This window comes from Etheostoma cragini, chromosome 4, assembly GCF_013103735.1.
Source record: "Etheostoma cragini isolate CJK2018 chromosome 4, CSU_Ecrag_1.0, whole genome shotgun sequence".
In the NCBI taxonomy this organism is placed as follows: domain Eukaryota; kingdom Metazoa; phylum Chordata; class Actinopteri; order Perciformes; family Percidae; genus Etheostoma; species Etheostoma cragini.
Genome location: NC_048410.1, coordinates 3567848 through 3591171, shown reverse-complemented (window position 1 = coordinate 3591171; position 23324 = coordinate 3567848). Strand labels below are relative to the sequence as shown.

Here is a 23324-nt window from a genome sequence, read left to right as displayed (position 1 = left end):
ATATATATATATATATATATATTTAAAAAAAAGCCCAACCCTACTCACTGATGTTTTATCCACCCAATAGAGCTGAATAAATGTTATATCCATATTCCTCCAAAGTAACTGTCAAAAATGTCTGTATGTTAAACTAACACTAAGGTCAGGTCACTTACCTGCATATGGAATTTTTGTCATTGTTCAGCAGTGGCATGTGGTTGCAGTGGTGGTTTTCTGTGGCCCATTTCTGGCCAGCAGCACAGCAGCTCTGCAGCAGGTCTTCAGGAGAAACACCTGGACCTGAAACCCAGAGACACGCGGGTATGCATACATCAGCACACAGAAGACTGATGGAATAAAAACAGTTCAGCAGTAAATCCTCTGTGTCTGCACAGCTACACTGAATGGAACAGACAGACGCCTGAAGAGGGAAGTGAATACAGTAAGCAGTTGGACAGAAACATATGGTAGACTACACCGGGTCTCAAAGGCACCTTTAAGATTTATACAGCCGACTAAAGAGGAGCAGCCCCGTTACCAGAATACAGTAGCCCATTTAGGATTGGAATGTTTTTTTTACTCAGGTCTGAGAAAAGTTTATTATATAATTTTAAGTAGAATAGCAGTCCAAAAATAGGGTTGTGATAAAGATGTGTGACAGGGAGTCCGCGTTTATGAACCTCTAGGTTGCCACAAGCTACAGGGCAGGAAGGTGGAAGGAGTTAGTTGGGGCGTTCAAGGTAAATCCTTTTCATTTTCTGCACAGACCACGTCTGGGAAGAGGCAGCTGGAGCACTTCCAACACTTGGATAGACATCAAACTCTCCCGGTAGAATCATTAGTACAAAAGCCCGACCCCTACCCTACTAGGTGACCTAGAGGTCGCTCCCATCATTAACTGGCCGTTTTAGTCATTGAGTAAAAAAAACACAAAAATAAAATTCCAGTAATGGAAATTCATAAAAACCAAAGCCATCCACTTTTTTAGAGGAGTACTGGGATTGCTTCAATGTCATCAACTGAGGGAAATGAGCATCAAACGTGCTAAACTAGGAACCCATTAAATCCCCATAGCTGAATAATGCATTATTATATTTCTAGACCACACATTTCTGTTGATGCGTAAACCAGCAAAAATCAACCCCGCTTTTATGCTTCCAATTAACTGTTTTGCAGCAAACCATGCCTATTTTAAGAGGCCTGCTGACGTGGTAGCCTTTACAGTGATCACTGATATTCTATGCTCCCCACCCCACACCTCACCTACTGCTGAATATAAAGCTTGGATGGTGGTGGCACCTGGGTTGTGTTTGACGCTGCTGCTCGAGGCCCAGCACTGCAACTACTACTACTAGTATTAAGGGACGTTCACCCCAAGAAAGATAAATATAACCAACACTATAACGATGTGAGCATCCACAATGCCGAACAACGCACTTGCACCCTCCAGCGGATAATGATACATACAGCAGATATCACAATGTACCATTCCAGGAATGTCTGTAGTACTATCCTACAAATTTGTGGATATGGGTACATTTTATGAACCTGAAAAGTCTGACCGATGGTCCCCAGGGCGCCAACAACAGAACAAAAACAACAAGAATTCGTTGCGTCTGTGAATTTTTGAATGTGGTCTAGACCTACTCTATCTGTAAATCAGGGGTGTCAAACTCAGCTTCATTAGGGTCACACTAGAAAATAAGAATCACATCAAGGGCCAGATGTGTTTAGTTAAAAAAAAGTCATTATCTTCAACTGCATTACTTCATGTCTCATGTAGTCTTCTCACTTACAGTTTGGTAGACATGAAGCTCTAAAAAGGTCAGGAAAAAGTTTCTCAGCCATCATAGAAAAAAAGCGCCCAAAAACTTCAGCAAAAGTAATCAAAATTTCAGAAAAAGTGACAAACACCTCGCCAGAAGTAAAGTGGAATCGTCAGAAAAAAAAAGAAAACAACATTAGACAAAGTGATAAAAACTTTGGAGAGAGTGACAAAAATGTCAGAAATGTGTTGTGAACCTAAATTGAGATGTAAGCCGGATAAAAATCTTCAAGAGGCCGGATTGAGTTTGAGTTTGACACATGTCCTATAAAGTGACCTGCGATAGCTGCTGTAATGATTGAACACTATAAATACAATGTTATTGAAAATTGAATGGAAGCATCAAGCCGGTTGCTCTGCATGGAGCTCACGCAGTGGATAAAAACACTGTGAGGCGAGCCGCTGCCGCCGCCACCGCTGCTGCTGCTGCTAAAGCTTGGCACTATGGAGCAATGTCAGAAATAAAGCAGTCTCACCCTGCTGCTTTTAGCCACATAGTGCATTACCATGAACGCTCGAGCACACACACTCATACACACACCAAACTACTCTCTATGCCCTTTGAAGAAAAGCCACTCACCAAGAGCTTTTGTTTTGCAGCTCAATGAACTTCATTTGCTTCTATACTGTGCACATATTATGCATATTCTTCATATTAACTCACACAATGTTTTGTTTTATAACTGAAAAGAAAAATTCAATAAACCTTACGTTGGTTTGATGCATAGAAGCATCCAGTCTTGGACATATATGTGCTACACACACACTGCGGAGTTCAATACATTTCACTGTGAGAATTCCTGTTAAAACATGAAGCTTATTTCTTGTAATTAAAAATGGTAACATCAGAGAATTGGCCCACAGGGTGTCAAATAAAGCATTGTGATCAAATTAAGCAGTTTCCCGCATGCATTATTTCCTTGATGTAACATTCATTGTATTCACCTTGAGGTTTAATACGTCTAAACTATGCTAATCCCATACTGCACAGAGTACATTCAGATAAAAAAAAGAACCACAGAGCCAGGAGTGCCTCAAATAGCTCGGCTTTTAACAATAACTTTGAAAGTTGTTTTATTTCACTGTGCTACATTCAGTTTCATCCCAGCTCCTCTAAAGATCAGTAAACAATCATTTAAAGCTAAGGCTGTCTGCGGCTTACTGTGCATAATTCATAAGCACTGTGAGAAGAAGATGCTTGGGAGCCAAAGCAACTTCTTATTTTACCCCCAAAACCTTTGTGTTTCACTCTGTGAGACATTATTCTTCTAGAACTCATGTCATTGTTGAGAACCTACTTTTTTAAAGACTTTCAGCTGATAAGTCTCACTGCAATCTGTGAGATCTGTCTCTAATCCTGTCAAGAAGCAAGGTAAGGTTTAAAGTATGGGCCCTGCCGTCAGGAGGACAGATGAATAAATACAACAGGTATAACTGGTTTGCTTTTCAAAGACCTTATGGATGTTTTCAGGAAGTGAAAACATCGTCCCAGTCTGTTTATGTACAGAGGAAAAGAAAACTGTGGGGAACAGGTTCATTATTTCACACTGACACTAAATGGAAAAGTTGGAACCAGTGTCACTCTTCAGTGTTATGTGAAGTATGTTCAAGGAGTGCTTGCCAAAGGCCAAACGCGAGGTTCAGCCGGAGGGTCAGATGCAGCTCAAAAGAGCCTACTAATTACTTGAGAAACAATGGAAAAAGGCACATAGAGTATATTTTTAGCTTACATCATTGTCAATAGCTATTGTTGAAAGAATGCCTCTCCCCTACACTGGCCTGTAATGAAGCAGATAGACTAAAACTGAGAGACATTCGTTCACTTAGGGAGCTCCCAAGGGTTTGTCTGGACTGATTAGCCTGTCCTCAAACTGCTCGTTCTGGATCTGAAGAGTGAAGCTCCTTAAACCTGTATTCTACTCAATTTCCAGCAGGGGGCGTCTCCACTGGCTCCAAATTAGAAGTCGGTTTCTGTAGAAGTCTACAATAAAATGACCCCACTTCTCACTTCATTTATTTCCTCAATAATTGTGGTCTCAATCGCTACTTTCAAAACTTCTTGATGTTCATTTTGAAATTATGGTCCCATTTATTTTAAAAAAGGCAATAAAGCAGGGGATGCTTTAGGACATGCCAATCATTACAGGGGCTTAGCAAAGCTGACCATGGCACTGTGTACATGAAAATAGACCTGAAGTCATTTTTTATTGGGTGTTCTCCATGTTTACATCTCAAACATTGACCCTTTAACTGTGTCTTTTCATTTTCACAAAGTTAATTGGAACATTTTGTCAACTAAAAATGTCTTGTTTAGCAATCTGCCAACCGAGCTAGCTAGCTACCACTAGCATTAGCCTCACTGTGTCCACATTTTGACACTCATTGGTTAACGTTCTATCAAAATATCTGTTCAGATATAAATATAAATAATCTCTTAATGTTTTCTGTTAATTTAATGGTGTAAAACTAAAGTGTAACTTCTTACCTTTCTAACGGTTTATAGTTTTAACTGTTTACTTAGCTTTTACTTTACAAGAGCCGGTTAAAGTACGCTATTGGAGGCAAATTAGCCGTGCGCTACCCTTGGCCGTAACCGGAAACAGCTATCTCCTCGCGGTAAACACTGAGCGTTGCTGGGTATTAAGTCCATTGACAGTCAAAGAAAGTCACAGCAATGCTGTTAAACTTCTGGATCTTACTTTGTTCCTTCACAATAAATGCTCCTTAATGTCCAGTACAGTCGGGTGAGATCATTGCCCGAGCGTTCTTTCTTCTTTTTCTCATCAAAGTCAATTTCATACAGTAATTAGACATCTAAATGTCCATGTACAATTCATATGTAGCTTGTTAGATGGGTATAGATCAATTCTGCTACCATTTTGGTGGTGATCGGAAAAAGTACCGCGAAAAGACTGGAAAGTGCGTCAGGTCGGAAGTGCCCAAATATGGCCAATAGCAGCGATTGGTGTCCGAACGTAGACACAGTGACGCTAGCTGATGACTTAAGGGAAGGTTTGCCGAATTTCTGTTCCGTCGTACATGCGCCAGTACCCGGAGGTATGCGTTTACCAGCCGCTAAATCACCACTGGACGACTTGCTTCAGAAGGGTTGACAATCTGCAACTTTCCCTCTTTGGCGTTTAGCTTAGCACAGCACAACTGCTACCATGAACAGAGACTATATCTCAACACTGGCCTTGGAACGCCTTCGGGAACCCCCAGTCAGAGCTGGATAATGGGGCTCGGGGAAAGGGAAGATTGGGGTCCCCTGATGAAGCTGCTGCTCCCAAAACCTGACCCCGGATAAGTGGTTGAAGATGGATGGAGGTTATTTATGTACTGTAGAAGCTGGAGCAAGCAGTTGTAGCGGGCAAAGACAACCTGTTTTTGCATTTGTTCATCAGAATGAACAGAGAACCGTCAAGAGATCTGGACGAAGACAAAACAAAATCACCATCATAGCTTTGTTTTTTCAAAAAACCAAACATGGTTCCTGTTGTGAATGTTCAACAGGAAGCAGGCGCAAAACATGATGGATTCCATTTTTCCTGCCTCTGAGTGCTTTCTGTTTTGATGTGTTTGTTTGTACCACCAGTATGAATGGACAGACAAGGCACTTAAAGCATTCAGGGAGTGTCGGTTTTGAAGTGACAATATACTAATACAAGCAATCCTGCATGAGTAATGGCTTAGAACAATGCAAGGACGCTAACTGCTTAAGCTCCCAATGCTCTGGCACAGTTGCAAGCTTGTGTCGCCCACATAGAAACACGGTCATTCATCAATATGCTTTCTGAACAAATAAACCAGACAGAGTGAAACTGACTCACTCTTACTCCACAACAATATGAGAAGAAAATTTTACAGTTAAATACAATGCAGCATCCTGGCAGGTATATTCCTAAATATCCAGTAGCATATCAGATCTCAAGTCACCAGATTACAGAGTTCTAGTATAGGATAAAGAGCCATTTTAAAGTATTTACATTTGATCTTTTAAATCATATTTAGTATAACCACCATGGAAACTACCTGGAGCCCCTCCTCTCATCAGAGTAGTAGATTGAGATTGACAGAGAAGTGATTTCAGTATTCAAGCTCGACAGGCAATGATCAATGATGACCGTCAAAACCAAACCAAGTCTTTTCAGTTTGTTACAGTTCTTTAAGTTGAAACTTGTTTCCTGTCATTGCTCTGTAATAAGAGACTTGTCTTTCTTGTGTAAGGGTCGTTGTTGATTTTAGTCATTGAATTCATTGGGTACACCATCTTATAGCATAAATATAGCTTTAATCTAGTTTTGCTGGATTGGGTGAGGTTCAGGTATCTATAAACTGTACAAATAATGCTCATGTTTGTCTTTATTCCAAAGGCCAAGAAAACAAATAAAGCTGCTATATTCAGCTCTCTGTATGTTCAGTAGGGTAGGGAACCAAACTCAAAATTAAGAAATACAGAATCCAAGATGACTGCGCTCTGTGTGACGTGTGAGCATGAATTGTAGTTATCATTGTGTTTAGACCGCTGTGGTTGTTTTAATTTTAATCACTCGTATTACTACAATACCTTAATGCGTCTGTTTCACTGCCTGTTGTTATGGGAATCAGTCTTGTTGTGAGTTCAGTATTAAATGAAGCTTTGTTTGCTAAAAGTGGCTAATGTTGCTAACAGAAGATAAACTAAAACATGAAATAAAAATTTAATATACATACATGAAATAAACATTTTATGTGTTCAAAAGGCTGCGTTTTGATAAGATGGGGTAATAGTCACAATCATAATAAAAAAATTTTTTTAAAAAAAAGGTACTGTAGGTGTTATAACGATCGGCTTCCAGAGTGCCTGGTACTTTGCCAGTGCTACCATCTTGAAGTGTGGAATGTGAACGGTACCCACACCTAATGTTCACATATTTCACTCACTAACTTTCAATGTAAACTGCAAATGGTAAATAGATTTGACCTTGTTGTTTCCAGTGAGTGGAAACCGTACCAGCAAGCAATCTCACCCGTTGAAACTATTTTAATTTGGCAGACAGGTCACTTTTTAACTTTTGGGCTGGACAGACAGGTGCATTTTTACATCAAAATTGCTTCTAATGTTGCTTAAAACTAGACAGCTTTCTGTACAAATAGCCTGCCTATAGTGCATTGTTATTTTCAACGTCAGCTGGTCCCTGGCACTGACCATTTGTCTTGTTTTTAGTCACACGATCAGTTTAAGGGCTGTTGGAACATGAGCACAGCAAAATGCATGTATTATCTCTATCTCCCCCCAGGGTCTCATCTGTAAAGCAGATGGGAATATAATGGATTGTGTTGTGTGGTTTTCCTAAAATAGAGAGAAAAAAAAGGCCTGTACAGTACAGAACTGCCTTCTCTTTGTCTCACACTCTGGCTTCATCAGGGGCAAAGCCAGAGCTACAGTATTTTCCACTGCCTCCTGTTTCTGAAACATCAGAACTAGCGGCTTTGTTTTTTTGCCCTCAACAATTATTGGTCTTTGCCTAGAAATACTAATCTCCTGCAATGCCCAGCATGCCCATCCGGCCTCCCACCACCAGTCAGAACCTTTTCATGTCTGGCAATGTCTCAGCCCTAGACACCCGTCAACAGCAGCCTTTCCACAGCGGCACCCTGGGCCCAGCTCCAGCCATCTCGTGAGAAATCTTGGCTGATGTTGTTATTTCCAAATGTGAGACAGCAGGGCCGCTCAAAACACCAAATCCACCTCAATGTCCTAAACTTAGACTCTGAACTTTATTTTGCTTAAAGGATGAAAAGTGAAAAGGTCTGCATCTGATTTAGCTTTAAATGTACAAATGCTGTAAAATGCTACCATGCCAACATGCTAACAGGGTTCATTAGCACATTGCAATGGTTTATCAACTCCAGACTTATTCACACAAGATTAAAGTAATGAGTAATTTCCATTATACATTCTTGGACATCCTCTCCCTGTTACACTTCATTATGCTCAATGCTGCACGCATCGGGCAAGATGTTTCTGGTAAGAATCCAGCAGCAGCAGCAGCAGTCTGGATTAGATCTGAGCTGTGGACCAGACATGGTCTTAAAAGCAGAGTTTAAAGGAGCTGTCCTACTGGAAACAGAAAGCAAGATTCTCTTTCAAATCAAGCTCTGAGAATCCAAAAATCAGAAAGGAGTTTATTGCCACAGTAATTACTAGGGCTGTAACAAAATAAAAAAATAAAACAATTGAGTTGATTTTTGTATCGACTCATGGGTCAAAAATGTTGCTACAAAGCAAACCCTGGGTTTGGTGTATCGTTACAGCCCTAGTAGTTACCCTAGGTGATATTTTTCCATTGTAATAAATACATAGCCCACATCCACGGCTTTCCACATCCGGAATTTTGCTCAGGTGTAATGTGGCCGGATGCCCCTCTTTTCCGTCAAATGTCCGTTACCTTCCATTTTCCTTAGTTTTGCCGTTCGAAACTCCGGTTGATTCATGAGGACTCAAGTGCTGATGCTCCACACCCCTGACTTGCAGCTGATCGGAGAAAAGTGTCACGTGAGTCTGGCTGCTCGAGAATTTTACACCACTGTAGTGGCAGCTCGGACGGAATGCAATCTCATATTTTACAAAAATCGCATTAGTTTTAAATGCAAGGCAGCCTTCCTGGAATGCTTTGAGTGCACGTTGAAGTCACTCAACATCACCCATAAGAATAGAGAAGGAGCGCTGCCCGACAGAAGTGTCGCACGAATCACAACCGTCAGATCTCTGCAGGGTAAAACTTTTAAACCTACACGTTAGGGCTGCACAACATGAGATGCACGACATTGAAGGTAATGATCATGTTTGTATCACTTCTCATTTTCATGGACTAATGTTAAAGCTTAAAAAATGTAAATGATTATAGTTTTATCTTTGCAAAAATCTGTACCAAAGATGTGCATCGTAGTCTGGAGGATAAGATTTGAAGGCTGGGACGTCTCTGCAGCTCCACAATACTTAATCCAGAATGGTTTGACATGATATAATATTTTTCAATGAAAATGGGAACAATGATACAAAAATGATCACTCCCTCTAATATTGTGAATCATCGCAATCGCAATTCCAGTCAGAATAATTGCAATTGGATAATTTCTCTTATCGTGCAGCCCTACTTGGTAAGCAGAATGTTGAAGACATATTTAAGCTATGAGGTGGTAAAAAACAGACAGTAATCAAAAACACATCAGACTACTCATCCATACTGCTTTTAAACCACAACCAACATACAGTTTTTGCCCGATATCCATACAAATGATTTTCCACAGCTGCTTTATAAGACTTTTGCAATCACAGTATATTCATTTTTCTATATTCATTTTTCCTTCAGTTCAGTCTCCTTTAGCAGCTATTCCTAAACTACAACTATTCCCCATGCTTGCCTTCAAAACTGTTATTACAAAAGGGATTGTTGCCTTGATTGCAATTAGTTTCCCTAATTACCTCAGCTCCTCCTTCAAAGATTTTTTTTGTACTCGAAAGCAGTACATCCAAATAATTGTTGACTGTATCACGCTTAAGTCCAACAGACAAAAAGAAAGGCAGCTTTATGCATGATAAGCTGTTTGATGTTCCACTTTATGGCTGGCATTAAAAGCAACGTAACTGGGGTAATAGCAAAAATGTGCAGCCTGTGCTCCCGGCCTAGCTGTTTCTCCACAGTCGGAGATAAGGAAAAACAACCCTGGTGACTGATGAGGGACCCACTCTACATTAGCATCCGCTTTATTTAGACGGTTTGCGTCTTGCCACCGAGCAAAATGGCTCTGACAATGGCTGAGATCAAAGACGGAGATAGCACGCCGATTGGCAAAAGCTTTCACAGATCCACTTAAGATATGTAAAAAAAGCCATCAAGCTGAGTGATATGCAAGAAATATAGCAGCAGATGAGAATCAATATTCATCCATTATTCTCGATATCTTTGACAGTTGCTTATAATGCTGACATCTTAAAAGATGTTCTCTCCATTGTTGGGAATAACAATGGCAACAAAAAAGTACATCTCTGATCTTCCACTCAAAGCTGAGCTCCGTTCCATCTAGAGCTGAGGAAAAATGTTGGAGGCAGTGTAAATACAGAAGTACAGTGTTCCTACAATGATACAAATAGGATTCGTCCAAGTCAGATCTTTTTTTCTGGACCACTATTTAAACATTGGCACAACATTTTGGCCCGTGCACTATGCACTGCAATATAACACCAGCTTTCCTCAGTAGTCTTCTGTGCGGTCTATAAGCTCAGCTGCAGAGAATGCGGTATTATTTTGGTGATTGGGGTCATACAGTAGGTCGGGCTGACACCGCGGCGGGAGTTTGCAGGGGAGCAGACCTTCATAACAGCGGTATTAACCGGCCACAGCAGGGTGCAAGAACCGTTGCGGTTCAAAGGGGTCATCCTGATTCCCCATGGCAACAACAGAAACAGTCCATCTGTTACGGCCACAAAATAACATCTTAACAGTGACCATCAACATATTAAAGAACACCTTACCTGAGGATTAGTTCAAGTAAAGTAATTGTATTCACATAAATTATTTAGAGAAGAGTTTACCAAAAGTATGGGAGTCTGGAGGTCTGGCCAAAAATAACAGGAGGGAAGAAGCCTGGGTCAACCCACAAAGGGCCCCCTCTAGACGATCAAAATAAACTATCAAAATTGTGTCTAAACTAATAAAGAAACAAAGCCCGAAAACTAGACTGCCAGACCTCCATCCTTAATAGAAACGTAAGAAAGAAAGCAACAGGAACAGACACGTGCAAGGGCGGCTTCAGTCTGACTGAGAGAGATCTCTGTATGTACGGGGGGGCGGGGTCACCTACTAATGGCACAATTGAGAGCACCTTAGATAGGCAGAGACGGAGAAGAAAAACAAGGGTGAGGGGAGAGCCCATAGCACCATCTATCACATGTAACACTGCTTTCATATAAGGCTTCACATGAGGAAAAAAAACTACCTCAGGGCACTTGAAGATCTTGTGATTGGGGGATTGGAGACAGCGCAGATGTATAACACCTGAGGGCCATTGATAGGAGCTACTAATCAGACGTAGCTTCCACTCACATCGTAAATAACTGGAATTGTGTCCGTTTGGTTTGTTTGTCTTCAAGTTACTGACACCCTGCCTCTGTCAGGTCAATACTGGCGGCAACACTATTAGAGAGCCTGATGATTTGTGCCATCTGCTGAGCCTCGCTGACTTCATTTAAAGGTTTTCCTCTCGACCTCAATAGCTTGATCTGGCAAAAATCAATCTACAAAGGCCAGGCCCCCAGGAAGTGGGCCGGGATTTTAAAGCAAATTGAACATAGCGGCCAAATGTTGGAATTGCAACTCACAGCCTGTCACATGGTGCCCTCAGGCTCAAAAGGAATTCCCTTTATAGACTTACATGGTGAAAGACACAGCATGACAAATCATGAATTGACTGTAAGCAGTAAGTGGGCCAACACTAACTAACTTCCCAAACACCCGCACACGCTTTACTGCAGCAGGATCTTTGAAAACATTTCCGTTAAAGGGTAACTAGACTCTTTTTTCCTACTTTTTTCCCCTAAAAAAACAACAACATATTTTTGTTGCAGCAGATCCTATTTTCACACTGTGTGTTAAGGTCTCTGTTTTAGCTCCAGAGTGAGACATCTCACTTCTATATCATTTTTGTTGGGAGTCATACATGCTCAGTAGGTCGGTAAGATCACATAAGCTAGCTATCTCTTTCTCCAACTTTGGTCAGTACGAGGCAGGATTAGCTGGGAGACTTCATCTAAATGAGGCCACTTGTCGAATACCTGCAGAACAGGGACATGGAAGTAGTTCTTTTTGAGATTATAGTGACCGAGTGTGTGTTGTAGCTGAGTGTTGCCATTGAGAATGTGCTAGCATTATGGTGCTAGCATGTGCTACGGTTAGCTACTTCGTCTCGGCTAGTGATGTAGAAAGCCGTGCAGATTTTGAACAGCTCACCCGGAGACTGAAGGCAGAGGACATTCAGAAACCTGTATCTCACTCAAAACAGCATTTTCCAAGTTTGCATGCGTGTGGAAGCACCAGATACTTAAAATAACACCCCAAATCCCCCAAAAAGTTGTAATAATTTGGGAACTTTAAGGAATTAAAGTAAGATGCTTTTTGTCCAAAACAGAGCATACTCCCCCAAAGAATTTGGGATGAATATATGTACCTTTTGACCTGTAGTAGATAGAAAATCCCAGGGAAGATATTCTGAGAGACTAATGAAGGAAGTCTTTAAGGAGATATTTTATGGCTTTACAGAACCTAGCTCAGGTGTGATGTCAGGATTAGTTCTCTATGATAATGTGTTAAAATTATATTTAATTGATTTCTGAAACCCATGAAATTGTGGAGCATCCTAAACCCAAATAAGCACATAATCCTGGAACGGAAAATCATCAAAGTCATCTCAAGATGTATAGATCTAACGAAGCTGAAAACTAGAAAACAGCTTTGTTGAGAGAGCAGGCTGAGTGTTCAGAGTGGCTGAATGATCTAAAAGTTCAAAACAAAATGCGGCATTGAAATCATTTCAGATAATGAGAGATGATTACACAACCATCTGGAAGAAACTGATGTGTGTTTGTTTTGGATGTGCCTGCCGCAGTGGGGCTGAGTTTATTCATTGCAGTAAATGACTATTCCTGGAATGTGTCACTGCGACAGGCAAACAGTGCTGTTTTCCTCTAAATGCCAAGTATGTTTTCTGCATTGGCTCGCACACAAACACACAAGGAGTTTCTATTACTACACTAAACTTAATTAAATTCTCTACTCCCTAATGCCCACTGCTAGTATGGGGTCAGTTTTTCCCTTTCTGCTAAGAATAAAGTTCTGGGTAATAATTGAATACTCAAATTTGGCATGGTAAGTCTAAAAGTCTAGGGCTTACCCGAATGCTTTGACCATAGCCATGCTAAACAACATTCAAATAAGTTTTTAAATGCTTCATTCAAGAACATTCAAGTAAATAATCACATATAAATTGTACGAGAAAGCCTTCCACATAATAAGGAATAGTAATCCAACCATTACTGATAATGCATCAATTGCTATTAGTTGATACTCTCATGGTACGCATCTGCGTTTCCCAGCATTGGCTGCTGGATGGGTGAATCAATTTCTCTTCAATGACCACTGACAGGCAAAGATAAAAGGTTACACCCTCCTGCAACTGTGACGGCGGCAGCTAATTGGCCGACCGTTTTATATGTGGGATGTCTGCGCCCGGATTTTGAAACAAACCAACATGGCAGCTCCATTAGCAGCTTTTACCTATTTGTTAAAAATAGTTGGTTGAAAAAAAAATGTATATGTGAAATAAGCTGCAGTTGCTGGATCTGTCTTCATTTTAGATTTTTAGAGTTGTCGAGAGCCAGCAAATAAAGCTGGCCGTCCATGATTTGTAAGACATCGATAGACAGAGTCTTAGTTTGTATCCTGCATGCTATCATGGTTGAAAAGTTCTCTGCTACGTTCCTATGTGATTGCTTTGATTGAAAGGTAAACAACAACCAGCTCTGTTTCACAGCAGTTCGGGTCGTCCATGCAGATGAACGACGCCCCTCCATGCCGGCAGCGCAAGGAGCTGGTCCCTTACTCGCCTGCAGAATTTGGCCGGACGATGCAAGACTCAGCGGTGTTGGTACTCACCAATATTTTGAAAATGTGACGGTAGTTGTTTTTCTACAGCACAATTTTCGATTTTATTTAAAATTGTTGTTTTCAACAGGGAAAGACCAGCTGCTGGCTAAGTAAGATAACACTACCCAGTGTTTTTAGCTGAATCCCAAGCTATGCCTTGTCAGTGTCATTGTATATACTGTGTATATATATACACACACACACACACATATATATATACCTCAAATCCCTGTTAAAGGATTCATGCCCCTTAATTTGGTATGCGGTACTGATGAAATCGCAGGAGCATGTATCATGCATGCTGGAAAGCAACCCTGATGAAAAGCCAAGGACAAAAACACAGTGATAGATTCATAGCAGCACAGCACAAAGCAGCTAATGCTAATCACGCTAACTACCCAATTATTCCAAACAACTCTGAAACATACAATTCATCACTTCTTCTATGCACCATGAGCTTTTTCAAAGAAGGCCCAGCGAGTGTTAAGATTAAAAAAAGGCAACTGACTTTCAGTTTTGGAAAAATGTTCTAGTGCTTTAACTATCGCTGAATAAACTACATTCAAATGTTGTCCCTTTCCCAAAATTACCCTTCTCCTTCTCAACCTCCAGCTCTAATTAATTTGCCATTTTGAGGTAGTCATAAATAATCACATGGGAAGGCTGCTAATCAACACTGGTGTTGGAGGAAACATTTGGGTGATAAAAACAGCCTTGGCTTAAATTACAGGCAGCAGAGCCAAGGAAAAACTGCAAATGGATTTAGTGACTCTAAGTTGTCTGGTTTTGCAATATAAAAAACAGTCATCTGCAAGCTTTTTAGGGTGACCTTATTGTGATAATTAGATTTTTATTTATAATTACAAACTGGATGGGAGGCCCACAGACCCAGGTGACAGGGCCGTGCTTGGACTTGAGTTTATCTTAATGACATCAGAGTCTCTCTGATCACAGTGATTAACTCTTTGGTTTGTATCACAAAAGAAATAATAATAATAATATGAATACATTTTATTTGTATTACACTTTATATTTCAGCCATCTCAAAGTGCTACAGAGCATATAATAATGCAATTTATCAAAAAAGTCAATAATTAAAAGATAAAAAAGGTCAATAAATAGTTAAGTGGAAATACATGTAGTGAAAAAAAATTTTGTAAAGAGATTTGTTTTTAGTTTTTTTTTTATAAGCCTCTGTAGACTGTGGGTGTTAAGGGAGGGTGTTCCACAGCCTTGGAGCCGCAGCCGAAAAGGCCCCGTCACCCATGCTGCAGAGCTTGGTTCTGGGGGCTTGGAGTGTGTTGTCTCCGCCTTTTACTGGGACTGATATGTTAGCATTGCTGAGCTGGTGAAGCAAGCGACGAAAGAACTTTACAATGCATACAACAGAACAGGGACAGGAAGTAGTTCTTTTGGAGATCATGATGAACTGGTGTGTGTTGTAGCAGTGTTTTTCCATTAGGAATAAGCTGGCATGCTAGCGCTAGCATGCTACGGTTATCCACCTTGTCTCGGCTAGTGAGGTAGAAAGTTGTGCAGATTTTGAACAGCTCACCTGGAGACTGAAGGAAGAGGACATTCAGAAACCATATCTCACTCAAAACAAGGTGGATAGTTTTTTTCCAAGTTTGTGTACTGTTGGAAGCACCAGAGACACAAAATAACACCCCAAATCCCAGAAAAGCGGATTTTTTCATGATATGGGCACTTTAACTAAAAGTGTGTTCTAACTGTGTGACAGTTATAAATAAACTGTACAGAACTAAAGTGGCATCCTCTTGTGTTTCTAATCGAACACGTAGCAGTGGGACAGCATTTCTAAGCGCTGCGATATATCAATCCTCGGGCGAGCCAGAAGTTCACTGCGCCGGTCAATAAGAGATTATGTATATGAAAATGTTTAGTCATATTTACAGATTTCTGGTAGCATGTGCTCTGGAGCCCTGTGAAGACGTGTCTTTTAAGCTTTCTGTACATGATTTCAGATCAGTCATATTTTTCTAAATCGCATATGCTATTGTATATCCCAGAGGAAGCAGTGCGATTATAGGTTAAGAGATGGAAACTTTTGTCTTGCATTTACTGAGTACTTGCAGAGTACATCAACACAGAGAGTCTGCTAGATGCTAGAGCTGAAAGAGATTCTGTGGAAATGAAGACGTAAAAAAAAAATTGTCTTTGGCGTAAGCAGCATAGACGGCCGTGAGCAGTCCACATCGTGTGAAGCATCTCCCATGACCATGCTTTCTGTCAGTGCCTGGGATCGTGACTGGCATTTTGATTGCAGTTTTTCTCAGGGGACTGTCTGGGACCTTGAATCTGGATCGCACACACTGCGTTGTGGAGGCACATCGGATCCAGTGGGGGCTGCCACTGAGAATTATAGTCAGCTATATCCTTAGTTGTGTATCTTTTTCTTAAAAAGGGCAATGGCTTATGTTTTACAGCTCTAAAGCAGACAACCGTAATAAATCTGCAGGCTGTTGCCTGGGCTTTTTATCGACACCAGTGACTCTATAGACCCCCGGCTATAAGACTGTCAAGACGCTCCCAGCAACTATCAATGTTGCAAAACCTTTCTGAAAGGGAGGCTGGGGGTCTTTCTCTGCTATTTAATATGGTAGTATGCTAAAATGCCATGTACAATGTGCATTGTTATCAATAGCTTTAGAATTTTGTTCAGTTACAGTCCAGCGCACCTGCAGAGCAATACCACATTTCCAAAAGTGTTTTTCCTCTTTATAATACATTTTCATGAACGGGTTGTCCCTAGCCTACATGAACGGCTGAAGTAGTGCTGCAAATTGACAAATTGCAAACAACTACGCATAGCATATGTTCTGTAGTGAATCCTCAGCTCTGGAACTGCCAGAAGACGTTCAGGAATGTTCACTAAGTTAAGATATGGATTACACTCTGAAATAGAAATCCCCGTCTTCTAATAAACCTCACTTACCTCCATCAGGGTTGACAAGCAAACCAGGCCGCACTTTCCTCTCCTCCTCCTCTTTCTCCGTCACCTCTTCCTGGTCTTCACTGTGAAGGTTAACCCGCCTCTGACCTGGCTTTCTGCTGGGCTCAGTCTCATTCAGCTCGACCCTTACTGGCGACTGGGTAGTGCTTATATAATGGACCATGGGGGTTGTCAGGTACTCAGGCCTCCTGAGGGAGCTGGTGCTGGGCTGGAGTGTGCTCTTTTCATAGCTGCTGGTTGGATTGCTGCTCTCTGACTGTTGTGCTAACTCTAACTTTATCTTGTAGGGAACATCACTTCTTTCATGCTCAGTGACACTTTGAAATGTCACTATTTCTTCATCCTCCTCCTCTATAATCTCTTCTTCATCCATCCCTTCCTCACTGCCCTGTGAGACCGTCCCCTGTGATACTGTGTGGCCATTTGAAGTTGCCTCGGAATGGATAGAGCCCTCTGGGCTTTTCAGTATGTTCAGCTGGAAATCCCCTTTTTCTGATCGTCTCTGCTGATTGGTTTGAATGTCTGTACCTCTCACTGGATGACTAATCCAACTCTTTGAACCACTGGGTGTCACACTATCCGATGCATTTTGGTGACTTGTCTTAGTCCCAGAGCTTCTCTGATGATGATCTCCACTCTCAGGACTCATATGTGGAAATATGATCCTATCTGAACTTTTCAGTGCATGCAACGACTTCTCCAAATCTTTCTGTGTTGTCAGATCACTGAATGAGACACTTTGCGTACTTGTTGGAGCCTGTGTTGGCTGCCAAGAAATAGTGGCATCCTTGTGCAAATGTGGCCTGATGGTACTGTGCTGTTGTTTCAGGGGACTTTCTGTTATTTCCTCTTTGTCTGACGAGTGGTCATGAACTCCATATTGCTCTCTCAGCTCCAGCTTGCTTTGCCTGTCAAAGCTCTGAAGGTCCGGTCTGTCCAATTCTGGGGACAAAGAGATGATCTTATTAAATAAGGACAACTTGGTGGGGAAGACCAGAGATTGAGGGTAGGTCTCTGAAAAGACTGTAGGACCGTAATCATAATCTTCTGGATCTTCCTTGTCCAAAGGCGGCGATTTGAAGAGAGGAAGATTCCCAATAGGAGGTATGTGATGTGGTGTGGAGAATTGATCCATTGAACCATGTAGGTTGAACCTGTCGGGGTAACTTTTGCCCCTGCTGCCCGCGTCCTCCCCTGTTGGTGCAGCCAAAATTGGTTTATGGACCTTTTGCGGGTCACAATCTGGCACAGGGTAGCACATTAGATTCCCTCCTTCGTTGGGGCAGTGGCACACCCGGCAGGGATCAACATGAAAGGAGTGTCCGGCCTCATACTTTTGCTCGCCATGGACGCATCCAACGCGTTCGCACTGCATGCAACCGTCCGCAGGCTCTGAAACCTCGATGCAGTTCGGCGGCATATCCGGACAGCTGATGAAGTTGCAGCTGATCCGGCCCCCTCCCACGGGGCAGGAGCATTCTGTGCTGCCATAGTCAACAAAGTAAGACTCTCCCTCGCCCACCTTGCCATTCTTGAATCCAGAATTGAGGCAATCATAGTACTGGTACCCCTCACATGTGCATCCTTTTTGCAGACATGAAGCGCAACAGCTGCCACTCTCCAGCACTTCTTGGATGCAGTTGTCCAGCTGTGGGCAGTCCACGCCGGTGCAGTCACGCTGGCAAAAGCACACACTCAAGTAGAGAAAGAGAAAAGTACACCTCAGCAGTGTAACCTTAGCTTCTAGCGCAACCATGGCACCAGTTGTACGTACAGCAATCAAAGGATGATCAGGTATTCTCTGCAGCCTTTAGTTTATCTTCAAGGATTCTGGCGCATTCTGCCCATGTGAACCATCACTACTCTGCAAGAAATGGGAGAAAGAGAGAAATAGGCATACAGAGGCTTTTGTTACTATATGAAAGCAGAGCACCATCTGGCTAGATAGTTCACATCCCCTAACCAAGGCCAAGTGTGATGAAATCTGCTATCTGCCTTCACCGTTACGGGCGCAGCCATCCTGGTTGGGATTTAACGATTTTAGACGAGAAGGAGGAGTGAGGGAGGACCTGCTTACACTGCATTATGTTACACACTTTCACTGACAATCACATCATAGCCACACCCTAAACCACCCCCCTTTATCCACGATTTTAAAATGAGACCATAATTTAAAAGATTAACATCATTCTGTACATTCTAGTGACTGAGACCATAAATCCATTATGAAAATGTATACCGAGTAGGGCTGCACAATTAATCGAATTTTAATCACAATTTTGACTTCCCACGATCAACTTTGCGTGATCAAGCGATTAATGTTTTTCAAGCGTCATTTCATAGAATGCCCCGTTTTTTTTTTTGCAAAGCCCATCTACTTCTCCATTAACTCGTCTGCTTATGAGCCGTGCAGAGTCAGAGTAGTTCCCTGCACCCCATGCAGAATAGTTTCTACATGTAGACAGTCACAGAGGACAGAGTAACGGGAGGAAAACTCAACAGATAGCAGTCGGTTATCCGTCGGTCTCAAGGTTTACCAGTTTACCAGTAAAAGCCACACTTTGTCCCGTCTGTTGTTTTTCAGACAACAGCGGTGACAATTGCTAGTCGGTGCTATTAGCGTCTGTTAGCTGTTAGCTGTTAGCTCCTCAAGGACACAACGGTACTAATGTCCTCGCATCCGCTGCAATGCGGTTTAATTTTGCGTTACATGGCCCTTTTTGTCTGTAAAGCCGTGCCTGTGTTGAATCTCTCCTCTACTCTCCTCGCGGCACCGCCACACATCGGCCGCTGGTCCACACTTCTGACATTTGTCTACAGTTTTAATTTTTTATTAACACAGCTGTATATTGTTAAGTATGAGGGGGAAACCTTTATTTGTACCAGTGTTTCCGCAGGTAACTCTGGTATTGTGGCCGCCACAGCGAAGATCACTAAAGAAGTTATTGAATGCAACCAACTTCAGTTGGTGGAGTAAGAGTGTGTGAGACGGAGCTGCTGGACCTGGGCCAGAGATGGGACCCATGGCCAGAATATCATAGTTCATAAAAATGAGCAGTGACGATACAGACATTTCATACACATGATGTTTGTATCCGCCGTTCGAACCGTGCTGGACCCGTTCATAATGAGTCAGCCGTCTCTCTGTGAGTAGCGTTCATCACACTCCCTCTCGCAGTTATAAATAGCCTATGTGACGTTAACATTTATTTTGGATAAGATCAACAAATAATCGTGAGAATAATCGCGACCAAAGTTTTGTTCAAAATAATCGTGATTATCATTTTGGCCATAATCGTCGGCCCTAGTACTGAGGTAGTAAATTAAGTAAGAAGTGGGTCACTTTCTCATAGAAACCAACCTCCTTTTGCAACTGCATGTGTCGCCACTGCTGGAATTCAGATTGAATGCAGCTTTAAGGAACTTCCACATTTGCAGCACTTCGCCCAACCGGATGCTCTGGCCATTAATATTAACAGTCTATGATTATACCATGGTCTGGGTGAATAATGGATTCTGATTGGCTGCAGGGTGTCCATAAAAAAGTGTTATAGGACAAATACTAAAGGACTTGCGGTGAAATTGACTGTTTAGTGTTCTAAATTCTTCAGTTCTTCAATGCCCATGGCAATTCGATTTTTTTTTTTTTCAAATATTGTTCAGCCCTACACGAATACGAGCAATTTGTTTAGTCATCTAAAAATGAATCACAAAGTAGCCTGTCACCAAACAATAAAGCACAAACCGAGAAAGAAAAGTGCCCTCTAGTTCTTACATCGTAACAGTCATCGATTAAAGCTACAGGTAACTTTTATAAAAAACAACCTTTTGTCGTATTTGCTCAAACTGCCAAAGTATCCTGACAGTAGTGCAACAATCACAGAATTGCTGAAAAAAAACACGTTCCTCCAAGTGAAAATGACACAAGGAAAACAACCAATCAGAGCCGAGGAGTCTCTAACACAGTGTCAATCACTGCTCATAACGCCAATTTTTCTGTTAACTTTTCAGGCGAGAAATAGGTAATACAGTAAGAAAATCTTCATTGATATTTAATTAGGGCTGCCTAGTTGGACAGTTTGATTGGAGTCTACGAGCAGTCAATGACACTGCATTAAAGATTAGGGCTGCAGCTAAAAATTTTTCAACAAGTGTTGATTAATGTGTTGATTATTTTCACGATTAAACAGATTAGTTGTTTGGTCTATAAAATGTCAGAAATTGGTGAAAAATGTGGATCAGTGTTTCCCTAAAGCCCAAGATAACATCCTCAGATGTCCACAAGTCGGAGATATATAATTTAGATTAGACGATACTATATTCATCCCACAATAGCGATATTTCCTTGTTAGAGCAGCAGTTTTTCCACAGTAAAAAAACAAAAAGTACTGAATAGGTGTATAAGTGTCATTATATAAAAAGTATTGTATAGTAAAGTAAAGTGAGGTGGCCATAGTATGAAAAATATTCCAATGTAAGTAAGTAAGTGACAATAAATTAAATTGAGCAATATGTAATTAAATAATAAAAGCAAAAATAAGTAACCATGATAAGATTTATATTGAAGTGTGACCATAATAGGAATAACATTAAAAAGTACTCAGAGAAAATAGAAATAAAGATATATAGTTCATAGATACATATTATCTGTGTTATCTGTGTCACAGAGGAGTGAAGAAACAAGAAATGATTCACATTTATGGTGAAGCTGTAATCAGAGATTTTTTTTATATAAAGATTACTAAATAATCCTTCAACAAAATAGTCTCTGATTGATGTAATTGTTGATTTCTAATCGACTAATCGTTTTTTCCATAATGGAGCAGCCCAAATGCAAGGAGATGAATACAAATAGTAATAATTTAAAAAGACACAGTTAAGTAATCACTTCAGACAATTGTTACAAAAACTTTGACTAAAGTCTACTGAAGTGTTCTTGCTCTTGTTGAGCATCTGTCACACCTGTAAGCTATTAGCAACATGAGAACCCTTTTTATTTTTTAAATTACTCATTTCCAATGCATTAGTCCAAAATGTGTGAACCAAAAAAACTTTAAAGTGTACAGTCTTATGCATAAACATTGTAACCTGTCGTCGCGTTCCACCTTACAACAAATACGAACATAGTTGCAGTCAACACTGTACAAAGTGGTATTCCCCAATTACACTTCAATTTAAAAAGTTCTCCGTATTAGGCGCCTTTTGAAGTTTCCACCACAGCGTCCATGAATTAAACTGTATAAGTTTTTAAGCAGGCGAACATGTTCGGTACAAAACTGTTGACGGACTAACGAGTAAAACCGTTTGTAGGCACCGGTTTGTCTTACCTTGTCGTGTACGGACTGATGGGCCAGGAGCCGCCGGCTGCCGGTCGTCTGAGCGCCGCAAGTGTGAATCCTTTGACCGTCGCAGCGCTGCTGGGAGCGGGCAGGCAGGCGGAGGGGGAGGCGGAGGCGGAGGGGGAGGGACAAAGGAGATGTAATGAAGAGCAGGCTCTGCTGGCTGGCTGGGCCGGCCCACACGGCACAGCAGCAGGTATGAACGGGGACTTTTATCTGACGGTTGGACAGACATTGAAAAATAACATGTAATGACATTTTAAATGTAAAAAGGAAATAAATCTATTAGTGCAAGAAAAAATTAACCTGCTGGCAAGACCGTTACTGTGTAGAAAAAGGGCATGCATTTAAACCGATTAAAAAAGCAACAACATACTGGCAGGTGATTGGATGAACCATCTGTCTATTAGCCTTTGCCGCAGACAGTCGGTGGGTCTATTTGTTGTGCTTTTTTGTAATATTTCTTGCTTTTAGCATCACGTGTGGATAATGTGAAACACTTAAAATTAAAATTATGTTTTAAAAAATGGTTGCAATAAAGGAACGTTATATTAGTTTCAGTCAGAAAATTACATAGGCTACTGTGCGTTTATTAGAGAACTTTAGCTAAGTGCTAAAGCTAAGCTATGTTTAGCTAAGCTCTCAGTCTTCATGCTAAAATAGGCTAATCTGTTCCCAGCTCTAGCTCCGCACATAACACATAGACATCGTCTATCTTCCAATCTAAATCTCTGCAAGAGAGTGAATATGCTTACTTTCCGAAAGAAATAGGTGAGCATGAATCATGACTTTTGTGTGTAAAAATCTGCTTTTTCTTAAAGTGGAACTATTATGTTGTATTATGTTATCTGAATATTCTGTCATAACTATAATGTCATAATGTTGGATTTTTATGTTAAACGTGGCCAGAACTTCAAATAATGAGGTAAACGTATTAGACCTAGGACGGTTACGGCATTACCGTAATACTGCGGTCATGTCACCGTCATCACTCATATTGCTCGCTCTCCTTGCGCAACCACACGGACACCGACGTCACTCATTTAAGGCACCCTGCTTTTTTTGCTCTAACTTACTCATATAAGGGGGTTGCGGTATACCGCGGTAAAATGCGCTACCTCTGGAATTTCTTGGTTTTCAACCGCGGCAAAAACAAATCCATACCGTCCCGGTCATAAAACATATTTCTGAGAAATCCCCGTGAGCTAAAACATTTCAATTTCCAACGGTTGGGAATTGCTCCTGTTGTAGCTAGCTACACGCTAACAGCAGTAAAAGATGTCACACTACTATTACATTTTAAATAGAGTAATTTGTAATTGGTAACCTATTACATTTCCAAAGTAATTTGCATGTCCCATGTAGTAAAGAAGGAGTTTATCCTACCATATACTTTCACTTTTAGACCCAGTGTGACCCAGCAACAGCAAATGCCAGAAGAGTGAGCAACTTTACAACTGGAGACCAATCTTGTATCACACGTTCACGACGTGTCCTTCCTTTATTTGAAGCGGCCCTTTT

At 41.2% G+C, this 23324-nt stretch overlaps 1 protein-coding gene and 1 long non-coding RNA gene across 3 annotated transcripts in view; one reads left to right on the top strand and one right to left on the bottom strand.

The window, feature by feature from the left end:
* fbln2 (fibulin 2) overlaps positions 1–22049 on the bottom strand; it is a 68659-nt gene extending 46610 nt beyond the window's left edge. The window contains exons 1-3 of one of the 2 annotated variants that reach the window (XM_034868444.1): positions 21792–22049; positions 16447–18328; positions 159–282 (exon numbers count right to left, since the gene is read on the bottom strand). In XM_034868444.1, the coding sequence (XP_034724335.1) occupies positions 159–282; positions 16447–18220 (1898 nt within the window). In that variant the 5' untranslated portion in view covers positions 18221–18328; positions 21792–22049. The remainder of the gene's footprint in view (positions 1–158; positions 283–16446; positions 18329–21791) is intronic. The other variant, XM_034868445.1, reaches the window with a different exon arrangement.
* Positions 1746–11281, top strand: LOC117942856. Its single transcript, XR_004656237.1, has 3 exons — positions 1746–1864; positions 1973–1984; positions 11270–11281. It is a non-coding gene; the product is annotated as an uncharacterized LOC117942856 (long non-coding RNA).
* Positions 22050–23324: the final 1275 nt, after the last annotated feature.